Source organism: Bidens hawaiensis, unplaced genomic scaffold (assembly GCF_021521415.1).
Source record: "Bidens hawaiensis isolate Kalapana, Puna unplaced genomic scaffold, B.hawaiensis_p1.1 tig00013628_1, whole genome shotgun sequence".
NCBI lineage: Eukaryota > Viridiplantae > Streptophyta > Magnoliopsida > Asterales > Asteraceae > Bidens > Bidens hawaiensis.
The window spans coordinates 175,954-191,298 of NW_027492157.1; the positions used below are offsets into that span (position 1 = coordinate 175,954).

At 34.5% G+C, this 15,345-nt stretch overlaps 1 protein-coding gene across 1 annotated transcript; it reads right to left on the bottom strand.

The window, feature by feature from the left end:
- Window positions 1–283: 283 nt before the first annotated feature.
- LOC143544553 (uncharacterized) lies at window positions 284–15,060 on the bottom strand. The gene is made up of 24 exons (XM_077036636.1): window positions 14,716–15,060; window positions 13,148–13,531; window positions 12,925–13,076; window positions 11,963–12,202; window positions 11,032–11,141; window positions 10,866–10,943; window positions 10,686–10,792; window positions 9,947–10,035; window positions 9,748–9,866; window positions 8,968–9,071; window positions 8,817–8,894; window positions 8,659–8,737; window positions 7,879–8,047; window positions 7,696–7,766; window positions 7,512–7,592; window positions 7,333–7,403; window positions 7,148–7,244; window positions 7,008–7,067; window positions 6,639–6,693; window positions 5,090–5,487; window positions 2,722–4,230; window positions 1,308–1,877; window positions 708–766; window positions 284–623 (listed from the first exon to the last, which is right to left on the bottom strand). The coding sequence occupies exons 2-24, from the start codon at window positions 13,492–13,494 to the stop codon at window positions 428–430; spliced, it is 4,839 nt and encodes a 1,612-aa protein (XP_076892751.1). The 5' UTR covers window positions 13,495–13,531; window positions 14,716–15,060; the 3' UTR covers window positions 284–427.
- Window positions 15,061–15,345: the final 285 nt, after the last annotated feature.

Here is a 15,345-nt window from a genome sequence, read left to right on the forward strand (position 1 = left end):
TTAAAAAATAAATCGTTGACCCAACAACCCAAATCTTTGCACCTAAGCACAGCCAAAAACACAAACGAAACGAAACAAAATTAGGTTAAATTAAGTTGGAAACAATATTATTTATGTCAATCAAGCTGTATGATCAAAAGGTGACATGCAAGAACCCTACAATAACTAACCATAAAAGAAAGAATATGAAACTAAAACTTGTCAACCCATAAATTTGATTGACATGAAAATCTTGACTTTCTGTTTTAAGACTTTTGTGTATGTTTGTTTGTATAGTCAGCCAGTCTATACAAAACTGAAACTCCTAAAATTCAACCAACTACCCAAAGCATTCTAGTCTTGTCTTGATTGATTTCAGCCTTTAAAAATCCACCTACAAAATCCAACCTTCTTTTTACAAAACTGTTGTTTTAATCATGATCATCCGCTACAAAGAGGATAGCGTCCTTGTAAACCAGTCAGATAATCGTTTCATCTTTGCTGATAAATCCTTGTTTCTCCCAAAGTAAGTTTCTGCATTCTCCATCAACACTTCAACATCATGTTTAACTGCTGCAATTCTTCTGTAGTAATTGTTTTCCAGTCTAGCTTGGATTACTTCAAGACTCAAAGGCAGTGGGAACCTGCACCATTTCATCACATTAGGTTAAGAGATGGGACCCATGTATATATATATATATATATAACGGATAGGAAAAAAACTATACCTGTTGATAAATGTTGATGTATGCGCCACTTGTTTTAACTTCTGAACACCATAATGATCCTGCATGTATCAAGGTCTCTTAAGTTAAACAAGCCGAAACAAGAAGAGATTAAACGAGCTCAAGCCCAACCTTAAAATAAAATTATTTTATATATAATTTTTTATGAAAAAATAACTAAAAAAACTATGTACCATGATATGTATCTATAAAAAATATAACTATACACACACACACACACACACATATATATATAAGATAATTATTAATTTATACAAATAAATCATATATATAACAAATAATCCAAACTCGAGATTTAAAAACTACTCACGAGCAAAAGTTAAGCTTTAGAAATAGAGCTCCAAACAAGCCGAGCTCAGACTATCTAAAATCAGCTCGCCTCGTTTACAACCCTAATTAACATGCTTCAAGACGAAAATTATGAAAAACTATTTAAGTAAAAATAAAACTTTTCTATAGATTATACCAAAAATTTGCTTATAAATAGCAAAGGATAGTGTTCTTTTAAAGTCCAAAATATATGTGCTGTTCAAAATTCTTAAAAGAACAATATATAAAAAAAGAGAAAAGAAAAGAAGATACCTTGGATTTGTTCCCGGATTGCTCAAGTTTAGACAAAGCACGAATGAGCTTGTTTCTGACATCATCATCAATATGTGGCTCTTCCCATACAATACTAGAATCAATGAATTCCCAAGGACTGTGTCGAAACACATTTGGATCATTCTTATAATGAACCGAAAACCGTTCCCACGGGCTATCAGGAAAGTCAACGCTTTTGGGTTTGACCGCCACAACCCGACCGTGCCACCAACTCCCGTCTTCTTCCCCTTCATTTTTCCACCAAACTTGACACTTGTCACGGTTGCTCCAGTTTTTCTTCATAGCAGCATCATACCTACTTCTTTCAACAAGAAAGTCCGGTAATCCGGTAATTTCCGGAAGGGTTAACTTGAAGGATTTACCAACCACATTGGATGTTGGGTCCACGAATTGTAGAGTCATTTTGCAGCAGCTTTCCCCGGAACCGGGGTGTGTTGAATAATCGAGATCTTTGACTTTGCAAAATTCAACGTCTCGAATGATTCCTTTTAGCGACCTCCATGGAACCATGTCTCGTGAATTACTACCTTCTATGTAATCTTGATGACCCTGAAGAAAAAAGTAACACCAAAAATTAACAATTATCAATCCTTAAACGCTGTTAAAAACAGGTTGACAATTTAAAAAATAAGCAAAATCAAGCCCAAAAATAATGAGCTCGAGCTGGCTTCAGAGACAAAAGAAGCCTATTCTTTATATAACTTTTATGTAATACATGCACACAACATATGTATATATAAAATCATGATAAAACTAACAAAATAATATATATCATGTTATATTTAAAAATTATAATTAAAACAGATTTAAACATAGTAATAAATGTATATAAATTAACTACTAAATTTTATGTGAGCCATGCTCAAGCTTGAAAAATGAAAACTGCTCATGAGCCAAGCTCATACTTAAAAAGCTTGTTTAATAATTGGTTTTGACTTTAGAGCCAGAGCTTCACTAATTGAGCTCGAGCTAGCTCGTGAGCCAATAATTTATATAATTTGTATTTAATAATTAATATATGTTTATATAAATAAATATAATTATTATTTTATATAAAATTATGTTACTAAAAACTAAATAATACATATTGTGTTACGTATTATACATCAAGTATATTAGATATAAATTAATTCATAAATAATAACAAACCGATCTCGAGCCGAAATCGACCTTTAAAAAGTACTCAAGAGCCAAGCTCAAGCTTTAGAAATAGAGCTTGAAACAAGCCAAGCTCTCCTAAGTTATAACCAAGCCGAACTTGAGCCAGCCTGGTCGAGCTCAGGCTCGGCTCATTTACACCCCCTAAATTTATTCCATTTATACCTTTCAATTAATAGCAAAATAAGTCATTTTAAAAATAAGGATTCACTTAAAAAGATGCATGGTTGCATACCTGTCTTAAGTAAACAACTTCATCCCCGAACTGAGGAATATACCGCGAACCCTCTTCATGAGTTGACAGCAACAACCATGAGCTTCTTGTTGACTGGTGTGATTTCCTTTTTTCTGGAGATCTGTTTAGTCGGTTGTAATCCACCGGTCTCCTGCTTCTGGTAGATCTTAACCCTACTTTATGTCTTGAATTCAATCTATCTTCTTCCTCTTCTTGTGGGACCTCATCACCTCCATCAGTTGAAGACTTTTCTTTACTTGAAGTATCGCCAGAAACCTCATGAACAGGTCGGAAATTAACGTTTCTCCGGGTTTCAGGGATTCGGGTTTCAACTTGTTTATACTGATTAATAGTATCTGCATTAGAAGTGCTTGCTTCCGGCCCCACACCGTTTGTTCCGGTTCCTACACTTGCCCGACCCCTTGTTGACTTTGACCGTCTATAAACTTCTCTAAACATCCTATCGCGCGGCAAGTCTATTAGGTCAGAGTTCAAAGGGTTTTCAACCCGAGTAGCTTCCAGGGGCATTTCAGTAATTTTCATATCTGAGGTGGACCCGTCAGATAGCATGATGCCTTCACCGTTTCTTGATTCTAGTACTGAAGATCTGATTTTTAACTTTGTGGGAGTTATTCGTAACTTCATATGTGACGGGATAGGTTCCTCTTTATATTGATTGTTTTCTGGTTCCTCGTCTAAAATGACTGTTTTGTCCTTTTGGATTTGGACACCCGAAGAACTAGAGGGACCCACAAACTCCTTTTTAAATACCGGTGACGAGTCAACAACATTCTCGGTTTTCAAATCCACATCCGGACATGACTCGTTTCTAGATTCAGAAACAGACGGGACGGGTGCGGTAATTCGTGACCGTTTCGATGAGCGGGATTTTGCACCACCCCATTTAATATTTCTCTCAAGCAGGCTTACAGGATTTGTATTTTCAGTTAACGAGCCGTTTTCATTACTTTCAACAGATTGACAGTTTCCGTTAGTCAAAGACGGGCCCACCAATTCCTGAGGAGTTGCAGTAGAGGACGGGCCCACCAATTCCCGTTTACTTGAATCCTGATTAGAAATTTTAAACACAAGTCTCCTTTTGGGAGTATTTTGGTGGCGACCTGCTTCTTCAGATACTATTTCTTTACCTTTTGAATGCACGTTTTCTTCGTTTTCAATTGAGATTTTGGTTTCTTCACTTCCAGCTTCGGTTTCTTGCTCACTGGAGTAAGTTTCAGATGAGTCATCGCCTTCTAGAAGGTCCTCTTCGTCTTCTTCTTCTTCTTCTTCTTCATCTCCTTCTCCTTCTGAGGCTTTACCACTTATTCGGGAGAGAAAACTTAGGGCATTGCGTGCAGCGGCTCTTCTAGGTCTTTTTGACTTTGACTTCCTTTTAGAGGCTTTATGACCGAATCTTGACTTTCTACTACGGTTGTTTTTAAGTGAGCTTTCTTCACCATCTAGGTTCCTCCTCTTGACACGTCTTCCAGAAGACGTCATGAACTCAGCCTGTGAAATTGTGAAAATGTCAAAAGGGAAAAGAAATAAAAAACTTTACAAAATAAGGATGCAAACGAGCAAGGCCGCTCGCGAGCTACTTGAGATCGGCTCGCTGAAAGCTAGAATCAAGCTAACATTAAACGAGAACGGACCCAAGCTTACCTTATCATGCTTGAGCTGGTTGTATGCCTAAACAAACCGATTATTAAAATGATTTTTATTTTAATATATTAAATATGTAATTACAGAGTAATTATTATTATATATAAAATTATGGCAAAAATAACTGTAATGTATACAACTATACATGAAAGCCATATTTATAAAACTAAATACATATATTAATTAATAAATAACAAACCAGCCGAGCACGAGCTTGTAAAACTACTCACGCACCTAGCTTGAGCCTTATAAATGGAGCTCGAAACGAACTTGAGCTCTCGTAGATTACACGAGTGAAGCTCAAGCCTAGGCGGCTCTGGCACGACTCGTTTACATGTAATTTCCAAAACTGATTATTTGAGCAATTATGACCAAAAACATGTAGTATGTCGATTAAATTCCAATGAAAGAAATTAGAAATAAAGTGCGCAATTACTAAACCAACACGTCAACAACTACTAGAAACATGTTCAGAAAGATTGAGTTTCTTGGTCAGAAAAACCTGAAAGCATGTTCATAGGTTCACTTGGTCAAAGGGACTGCTTTTCAAATTCAGAACTTTATACTTACACTATTAAAGCACTCAAATCAGTATTTTCAGTTTTTAGACCTTTAAAAATGTTTTATGGTGTCCCGGATTCCATCTAAACTTGGATACATCATATTAAATATGAAGTTAAAAGAATAATCAAAACATAAGGCCTACCTCTCCCTTCATTTTCTTCTTTTTTCTGCGACTGATGTCATCACGAGAACTTTGATCCTCACTGTCACCGGCACTGCCATCAAGGCTAGCAGAAGCATTAGAACTCATTCCTTGCTCTCCTCCCGAATGATACTCTTCTGTCACATTATACTCTGAATCATTTTCATCACTTTGTATTTCAATTTCTGGTTCCCAATCCATGGCATCAAGAAACTCGGGAAGTGGGTCCATCACAATGTCCAAGTCAGCAATTGGTGGCATTTGGAATTCTTGGTCAACTAGACTTATGTCGGGTCCCACAGCAAATCTAAATGTAGATGGCCTCCATTCAAACCCTAGAGCCCCTAACCGTCTTTGCTGGTATTTTGTTTGGTATGGTTCAGGGTATGGAATCATGCCTGAAAAAATTCAAACTTTATATATAAATATTGTGTTATATACTTATACAATATAATAATAATAATAATAATCTATAGTTTTCAATATTAATTTAAGAGGTTGTCGCCAATTGGCCCGTTGACTGGTTCAATTCTTAGCAGGTTTCAACTAGGAGTGGCAATTTTCGACACCACACACAAATAATCAGGTTTTGGGTTGACAGATCTAATCCGTTTAAAAAATGAGGCATGGGTCGACCTGTTTAATTACACGGGTCGACCTGTATAACATGTTTAGTTAAAACGGGTTAGTCAACCCAACAACGGGTTTAGTTGAACAGGTGAACCCACTAACTCGTTTATGACCAGTTTAACCAATTTATTACAATCCATCAACCCATATAACATGTTTAGAACTTGTTTAGCATCTGCCAACCCATTTGACTTGTTTAGATAAATGGATTAAACGGGTAATGTTCAGGTTACATGATTTTAAATGTTTGCGAGTTAGGGTTAATGTTTTTTACATGAACAAAAATATGGGCCGTGTTCAAGTCGAACAATTCAGCCCACCAACCGCAACCCGACACCATTTACAACCCTAGTTTCAACCAGTTTATTAATTTAAATTTTAACCCATTCAAAACGATTGAACCCAAATCAAAACATTTCAGGTAAATAGGTCAAAATTAAAGAATGGTGATTTGAAATCTTGTTCATCGTTATTAAAAGCCCTCGCTTCTTGCGCCTAGGCCCATTTTCCAAGCGAGGCCCAACATATGCGCTTCTAATTCCTAGGCCGCCCTTGCTTCTCGAAGTTGACGACACCTCTATTGGTATTGATGACAGATCAAGAACATTGATCATTTGAACCTTTACTATTTATTACTTTTAAAACTTTTAGTACTTTACTTTGAACATATTGCTATTAAAGTTTGGAAATTATATTTGAATCTTGACTCTTTTAGAACTTTTGGTACTAATTCGATGATGCTAAATGTAATATAATAGCTTTTGTTTAGTTTATATGAAAAATAGTATTGCTTTTCTAATACATAATATAATTTAATTTTTATTTATTTAAGTGTGCTTTTTTTCCTTGGGCCCTCACTTTATTTGCGCCTAGGCCCGGGGCAGGCCTATGCTAACTACGATCTTGTTTATAAACAAACCTGAATCACAAAGAAGATCTTGCATATTCCTTCGATAGGGAGGAAGTTGTGTTTCCTGAGTATAGTTATGAATCTCAAGAAAATTAGCAACATACAATATATATATATATATATATTCAGTAGTTTAGGATAATAATTAAATGAAGGTTTTGTTTTTCCTTTTCCAAATTCTCTCTTTTAGCCTGTAGCACTTTTAATAAGGCAAATTGCACTTCATTAGAATCTTTCTAATTGTAGAAAATAAATGTTTTTTAGAGAAAAAAGTGTAATTTCCTAAAATTAAGCCCCTAATGTGGTTTTCTAAAAATTTGAATTAACTTCATAGCATAAAACTATGGTTTATAAAGACAAGTAACTGGAAAAACTAACCTGGTCAAGAGAATTTCCATGACTGTCTGAAATAAGGGGCCTGTAATCTCCAAGAAAAAACTGTTGCAAGATTATATAGTGTCATTCATGATGTTTTATATATAAAAAAAGCATTTACTATTTTTGTATATAATCTATACCTGATCATACTTGGCATCATTTTGCGCCTCCCCTTGACCGGTACTCAATATATGTAGTTGACCAACCTCATCAGAAAGTATAATGGATGTCCCATCCCTAGTAATATGAAAGAGACAATATTAAATAAGCGGTGGATAAAAATCATTTTATATACTTGTAATTACAAAAAAATGAATTGACTTACGGAGAAAACTTTCCATCAACTATCTTAAAGCGCCCGATTTCAAATACACGAATAGGTAATCCCTCCCATATCTATAAACAATCAAAGAAAACCAAAACAATTTAGTAAAATGTGACAACTTGCAATAAAAAAACAAAAATATAAATAAGATTTAGATAAAAAAAAGGAAGAATACTCACATCCCAAACTATTGTTTTGCCATCGTATCCAGCACTCATAGCTATTCGTGGATTGAAAGGATGAACATCCAAAACATAAGTCTACAGATAAAAGCAGAATAATCAGAAAACATATTATTATATAGCAATTTTTGTTTTAAAAAAATGCTTATTTTACTGGGAATAGAAAAATAAATGCACTTACAGATCCACTGTGACCTGTTAACGAATGGACTAAACTACCATCAACAGCATTCCAGACACATATTCTACAATCTGCATCCATAGAGAAGAAAATAATTGTTTATATACTTATCTAGAGCAACCTATAATACTATATGTGAAATAAACTCACGCCACGATAACGTTTAGGACGTATTAAACATACCCATGATGGCAGCAAGGACAAAGCGGTTGTCAAGGCTCCATACAATCATGTTAACACCACGTGGAGTAGGAAGACTCCTTTGCCGTGGGCCCCCTCTTGGTGGTTGAGGTGGCATTGGCGGTGGTGGAACTTTTAAATGATATGCGCGTGTCCACCTTCCAACTCTTCCCTACACAACTCAAATATAAATACACAAATTCATTGATATTCAAAAGATCAAAAATATTGTAAAACTGTTAAAAATGATGTAATTAAGCCTGTGAATGTTCGTTAACCATTCAACGAGAGGTTTGTTTTTTCAATAAACGAGCAAACATGACCATACCTTTTTGTTCATTTAGATAAATGAACGAACATGAACACATGCCCCGTTCATTTATTTATGTTCATGAACATTTGTTTACATTTACTCTTTTATGTTCATTTATATATTCGCTCTTTAGGCCTGTTATAATTAGTATAGTTTATGAAACTATGTTATTAAACGTTACAAATTTAGTGAACTTTTAATAACTATTTAGGCCCACTAGATTGTTGCTCAGCTTACTTACAATTGGTGTTCGTTCATGTATGTTTACTTATGTACGTTTGTGAACCGTCCGCTTATAGCCTTATACTACTGAGCATAATTGAAAACGAACACAAACAAGAAAGGCTCGGATTGTTAATAGTTTGCATTCCGGTTGTTTGTTTGGTTACAGATAAATGAATGAATACGAACATCTTTGTTCATGTTCGTTTAGGCTCGTTTACAAGCCTAGGTGTAATGGAATATCTCACATGAGATCTGCGCAATTTGGGAACCCAAATAATTGCACTGCCATCACGGGAACACGTAACAATGTTGTCATGCGTAAACCTGCAAAATTCAACATTATATGTAAATATTTTGACCTTGTTATTTCATAATTGCAATTTAAAGGAAATCATATAAGCACCATGTATTTTTGAATTTTGGAATGTTTTCTTCTTTTGAAGCATCGGATGGAGAAAACCTAGAAGCCACAGCACAGCCACTGCATCATAAGCTAACATAAACATTAGTTATTAAATCCAACATAAACATTAGTTATTAAACATTACTTGTACCTAAATTGTACATAGTTAACATCATTTTCATGCCCCGCTAAAATATCCATCTCATGATTGGGTTGTTGAGGGTCATCACTGCCAGATTTACAAGCATTCCAAACCTGCAAATAATTAATATAATTTTTTATTTTCTGTTCTCAAGTTACTATTTCAATAATTAAGTGTTCATAAGCATGTTAACGAACCGAATAAACATGAATGAATCGTATTTGCTCGTTTAACTTTAACTGAACAAAAGATCAAACACGGAGAGCTTTACAAACAGAAATTTCTTGACCGCGTTCGTTCGTTAAAAAAATGAGCATGAGTGTGTTTGTGTTCATTATGTTCATTCGTTTACAGTGCAAACGAATGTAAACGAACAGTGATCTGAACGAGCATAACCAAGCTAAAACTAATTAAAAGTAATGTGAAAAACAATGTGTTGGCCTAAAAAGTTATTAAAACTAAACAAAGTTGTAATGGGCCAAACAAATTAAAATGAATATATTAACGAATGTAAAAGACCATAAACAAACATAAATGAACATAAACGAACGAACGAACAATAAGTGAACGCAAACGAACGAACAATAAGTGAACGTAAACGAACAATCATAAACAAATTTAAATAAATAAGTGAATGCAAACGAACGTTCACGAACATAAATGAACAAACACGACATGTGTTTGTTTATTAAATAAGCGTACACTCTGCCGAACAGTTCACGAACTGTTCACTGAACGTTTGGTTCGTTTACAGGCCTAAGTTTTGACAGCAATTATGTACAAGTATACCCTTGCAAGAGTGTCTGAGCTTCCAGTGACAAAAACAGTTCCATTAGCATTGAACGAGCAGCAAAAAATTTGATGATTTTGATGAACAATAGTTGATGTTGATGGTCCGTTGCTTTTCCCTATCATTATAAACGTATTATTTTATTATAAGTTGTTTATTATAAAAGTTAATACAAAGTTAGTAATGAGGTTGACTAACCAGCATCGGGAGGTTTAGGTATGTATATGCGCGGACTGAATTGAGAATTTCTAGCATCCCAAATCCTACATGATCCATCATCAGACGACCTACAAGAAAAAATAAGGTTGTTAAAATTTAAAGATTATACAGAACCTGTATTACTAAGACGATAATTTATTCTCATTTCAACAAAACCATTTAGGAAATTGCAAGCAGTTGTATACACTTTAGACGATTCTTGGCTCGTTTAATCCATTGAACCTTAACTATTCAAGGTCCATAACTTGGCATATGAAAATCTTCATAATTTAGTTCAAATTAAATGCTTTTACAATTTAGCTGTGAGATCAGATCATAGTATCATACAATAGAAAAATGATAATTCAATTAAATCGGTTGACAAAATAAATTCATCTAATAAAAAATTGATCAAATAAATCATCACTATATATATGACAATTATACACACACACAAACATATATATATATATATGTGGTTTGGATCAAATACAAATGAAATTAACATGCTGATTGTGAGAATCAAGTAGAGTAATTATATATACAAGTAGAGTAATTATGTAATTACTCTACTTGTATATATAATTACTCTATTTGATTCTCACAATCAGCATGTTAATTTCATTTGTACGTTAACTTTCCCCTATATATATATATATATATATATATCTTACCCATTTGACCCAGTACCATAAAAAACAAGACCCATTTTCATACAATGGGTTGAAGATAAACTTACGACAATAGTTGATAAACAGAGCCTATTCTAGGACTAAAGGCAATTGCTGTAACCGCTCCAGTGTGACCACGCAATGTTGAAATCGGAAGTCCGTCAGCTATTCGCCACTGTATCCACAACACATCATATTTCAGTTGACCAATGTAAAACATATTTATATATGCCAAATGAAATACTTACAACTCGGATAACACAGTCATTTGATGCAGAAGCAACAAATAAATTGTTAAAGCTCACAGCAAGGTCTGTAATGTCACCCTATTGAAGCATATATTGATAATAAGTTCCCCAAATGAGAAATTTAACTAAAAGGTAAAATGTGATTTTGGATGGTAGATAAACTCACATCGTGCCCGCGACAGCTGGCCAAGCAGTATGCGGTTTCCATTGACCAAATTTTTACAAGGCGATCATCCGAGCCAGTGATAACATATCTCCCTAATTGGTCAAATATTGCTGAAAATAAAGCATATTTTAATCTTTATTCATATAAAAGCCAAAATTTATAAAGTCGTATTGCTTGCAAAAAACATAAAGAGACATATTTTGCCAAGATAACAAAAAAGTAGGCATGTAAACGAACTGAATGTTTCATGAACTGTTTCAGCGGGAAACTCGTTTATGTTCGTTAATTTAATAAACAAACAAACAATAATTTTTTTGTTCATTTAGTTAAACAAACTTTCATGAACATATGTGCCACGCATTCGTTTACGCCATATATTCATTTAACTTTTTGGCCAGTTACAACTTAGTATAGTTTTAATAACCTTTTAGGCCCAACACATTGTTCTTCACATTATATGTAACTAGCTTCGGCTTAATTATGTTCCTTCATCTATGTTAAGTTATGTTTGTTCCTTTACGTTCGGGAACCGTTCATTTATACAGTTAACGAACATAAGCGAACACACGACATGTTCATTTTCTTAACGAACAATTACGAACAAAAAAAACCAATTCGTTTAATTGTTAGTTTTCAATCGTTTGTCTGGTACTCTGATTAGAGTTAAACGGCTCCGTTTGAGTTCCTTTACAAGCCTAATAAAAGACGCTACGCAAAGAAGGCTAGGTAAAACTAATGGCCAATAAACCACTGTAATTTCTAAGATTGATCATGGAAAATATTAACCAAAAGAACTTCTTAAATGCCAACAAACTTGGAATGGTTTTTGTAACAGATTTTAAAAGTCAAACAATATCATAACTTTTAGTTAAAATCTAAAGTCAACTTACCAAATCAGATATGAACTGAAACTATATTATAAAATATTTACCACAATAGACAGCATTTCGATGGCCTCTAAGCTTCTTGAGATTTTCCATCTTCTGAAACATGGTTGAAGGTTTGATAACGGCATAAGAAGCAGCCCGAATAGACGGTCCGCGATGATGCCTAGAAAAACCACCACCGAGTTCTCGTAGGGCCAGTCCGCGAACCTGATCCGCTCGCATGTGAGGCCACCGCATGAACACCGGAGGTCGTCTCACTTCATTCTCTCCCTTTTTCAGATCATCTGCAATGAGTGAGCCCACAAGGCAAAAACATTATATACAAATTATTTATAAATGATATTTTAACTTGCTACTAAAAGAACACTGGAAAATTATTTATAAATCGTATTTTAACTTGTTAACTCTTGAACACTAAAAATAAAAGACTGAAATGAACAGATTCAAGAAAAGCTATAATACCACCAAAGAGATTTTATGTATAAGCACAAGTCTTTAACTCTATGTGTACAAGTAGCCTATGCATAAAGTACAACTAATCTATGCAGGAGCTCACTTTTAACTCAAAAATGTGCGCATCAGACTGAACCGCGCATTATACGGTTTAGAGCACATCATGCAATAGCAGTGCGACGCTCCACCTGATGTGATATCATCAATGCATTGTGCACATCGCGCATTATGCGCTCCTGATGCACGCATTTTGAAACCAAGCTGAAAGTTGAAAAAAGTCCATTTTAATGCTTACAACCTCTTAATTTATTTTATTCAAAGATTTAGAATACTGTTGAAATAATATTGCTTCTGTAATCAATGTTAACACATTTGACTATTTATAAAAATGTAGACGAAAAGTGTTTGTAGGTCAAACAGATCAATTCATCTGGATCAAACTCAATGCTTATCAATGACTCTCAATGCAAAAATGCATGTTGGGCAAAATGTAAATAAAAATAATAATAAAAATGATAATAATAATAATAATAATGTAATTGTGATCAAATACCGCTCAAAAGTGAAAATGAACCGGTTCCCAACAGTGTAGGAACAGCAGCAGCATTCATAAGAGTATGACCCTGTGATGAAGAAGAAGAAGTTGCACCACTTAACAATTGCTTCAACAGCTTCACTAAGTGATCCTTATCTATGTGAGGATACCTAATCAAATCACAAAAAACAAAACTCAAATCAGCAACAATAATAATCTTAAATCGAACAAACTTTGATACCTCTCGACCAACTTATTATAGCTCAATGGGAACGACTTCCCATCATCATTTTCATCACCACTCATACAACCATTTCTTGAATACCAAGAATGATATCTTCTAGGCAAAAGTTGATGTTCAAGAAGCTCATTCCAAAACTGACCATAAGTTCGGTGACACGGGCCCATTGACAAAAAATGCATGATCAAAAAGTAGACCTCAGTGAGGTCAATATCCACTTCAGCTTCATTCACACGTTTGTTCACATCAACGAGTTGACCTCTTTCTTTAGCCTTACTTGAAAAACTTAAAGGTTTCAAACTCCTACTTGGTGGTTCATTAGGAGGAGGATTCTTGTGAAGAGCCATATCACATATATTTAATACTATAATCCTCTATCAAAACCTGTAAATTGTGCAAAACAATGTAACAGTAACTGTCAATTTGTTGTCATTCATACTTTTGGAAGGAAAACTTTAATCGTGTGTTTGTTTCTTTCTGGTCAAATCAGTACGCTTCGTCGCTTCCAATATTATGATATGGTTTTTTAAATTTAAAGGATCAATATTATAGTTGTACTTGTACCCTATCATAGTTGACAACAGTGAATGGTGGTAAATAGCGACAAGCTACCTATAAGCTACGTATCGATAGCAATAAAATAATGCCCGCTATTTCATGTTTAGCAATAAAAGAAAGACCAAACCAGTGACCAAGTACATACTTAATAAAAGAAACACTAAACCTAGAATCGAGGTGCTAATTGGTGCAGGTTGGTGAGGGGGGGGGAAGCTTAACATTGTTATATATATTATGAAAAATAAAGCTGAACAGTCGCTATTTTCACGCTTGGTAGTTTAATATATGAACGAACATGAACAAGGTGTTTAGCTTTCTTAACTAAATGAACGAACAGAAATAGAGGCCATGTTCGTTCAATTGTGTTCCTGAAGTTCGATAATGCGTTCTTTTACGTCAGATTATGTCCATTAATGTTTGTTCGTTAAAGTGTTTAACTACTTTTTAATGACTTATCTAATCTTATCATATGGGTTTAAGCACAATAATAATCTATAAAACACAAATAATATGAGTACTATGTGAATAATTTATATGTAAAACTAACATATGAATATGAATGTTTAAGAAAACCCCAACACAAACTTGGTAACCGGGCGAAACGGCTGACACTGACCATTCCCAATTAGCCAAATCAACTAAAACACTGTTCGTGTTCGTTCGTTTATGTTCGTGAACCGTTCACTAAAAGCTTAACAGACGGAGATGAACAAGCCCTAGTCAATGAATATAACAGCTGTACACTACATCACACATGTCAGCTAGAGCAAAAGGCAGAATCCTATACATGTGTAACTGATATTCAAATAGCAGGGCCCACTCCAAGAAACTAATAACACACAGTCAACAATTAGAAACGAAACTGAATTCAAAAACACTCACAGTTTCAAAAAAACCCTAACATGTCAATCCACCAGCAAACTACCTGCACACAACACACAATCGAAGAAGGCAATTGAGATCTCAAGAGCATGCAATAACCCTAATTAGGTTTGAATTAGACGAATTACCTCCCAATTGAGTGAATACGGAGCAAGTAATCTTCAATGTGGATCCGCAACACGAATAATTGAGATGAAACTGTGAGCGGACGAGAATTGGAGTTCATGTAAGGATATACCGTCAAAGGAGAAATTGAAAGACGATATGTGAAATTAGAGCTTTGCTTTTTGGTGGTTGTTATTGTAAACAGCAATTGTGTGTTTGTAAAGAGAGAGAGAACAACGCCATGAGAGAGAGAGGAAGAACGAAGCCTTTGTTCAGAGAGAGAAAGTGAAGAAGAATGAAAGAAGAGAAGGAAGCGTAACGAAGAAAGAGTGTAAATGGAAACAAACGGATATTTTGAGGGGAGAATGTGGAAATCTATTCATTGTTTGGGATTTTTTATGGGAATTTATGGAAGGTTTTATACAACCATTTTTACTTTAAAATTTGATTTCTTATAATTATGTCTTACTTATAAAGTAGGGTTTGAGAAGGGTGAGATAGGATAAGATATACTTTTTATCTGACTTCAAGAAATTCGTTTTACTTTTTGTTTTTCTGTTATGTTTTTTAGTACTAGTAACGTAAAGCATGTATCCTGTTTTTATGGCCGACATATGTTTACTTTCATTTATGTATGTTGGTTTTTTGACACG

Coding starts and splice junctions, on each gene's coding strand:
- LOC143544553 (XM_077036636.1), bottom strand. CDS start 13,494: ATGGCTCTTCACAAGAATCCTCCTCCTAATGAACCACCAAGTAGGAGT. Junction 10,944..11,031: donor CCAGCTGTCGCGGGCACGAT/GTGAGTTTATCT, acceptor ATGCTTCAATAG/GGTGACATTACAGACCTTGC. Junction 8,048..8,658: donor CCAAATTGCGCAGATCTCAT/GTGAGATATTCC, acceptor TGAGTTGTGTAG/GGAAGAGTTGGAAGGTGGAC.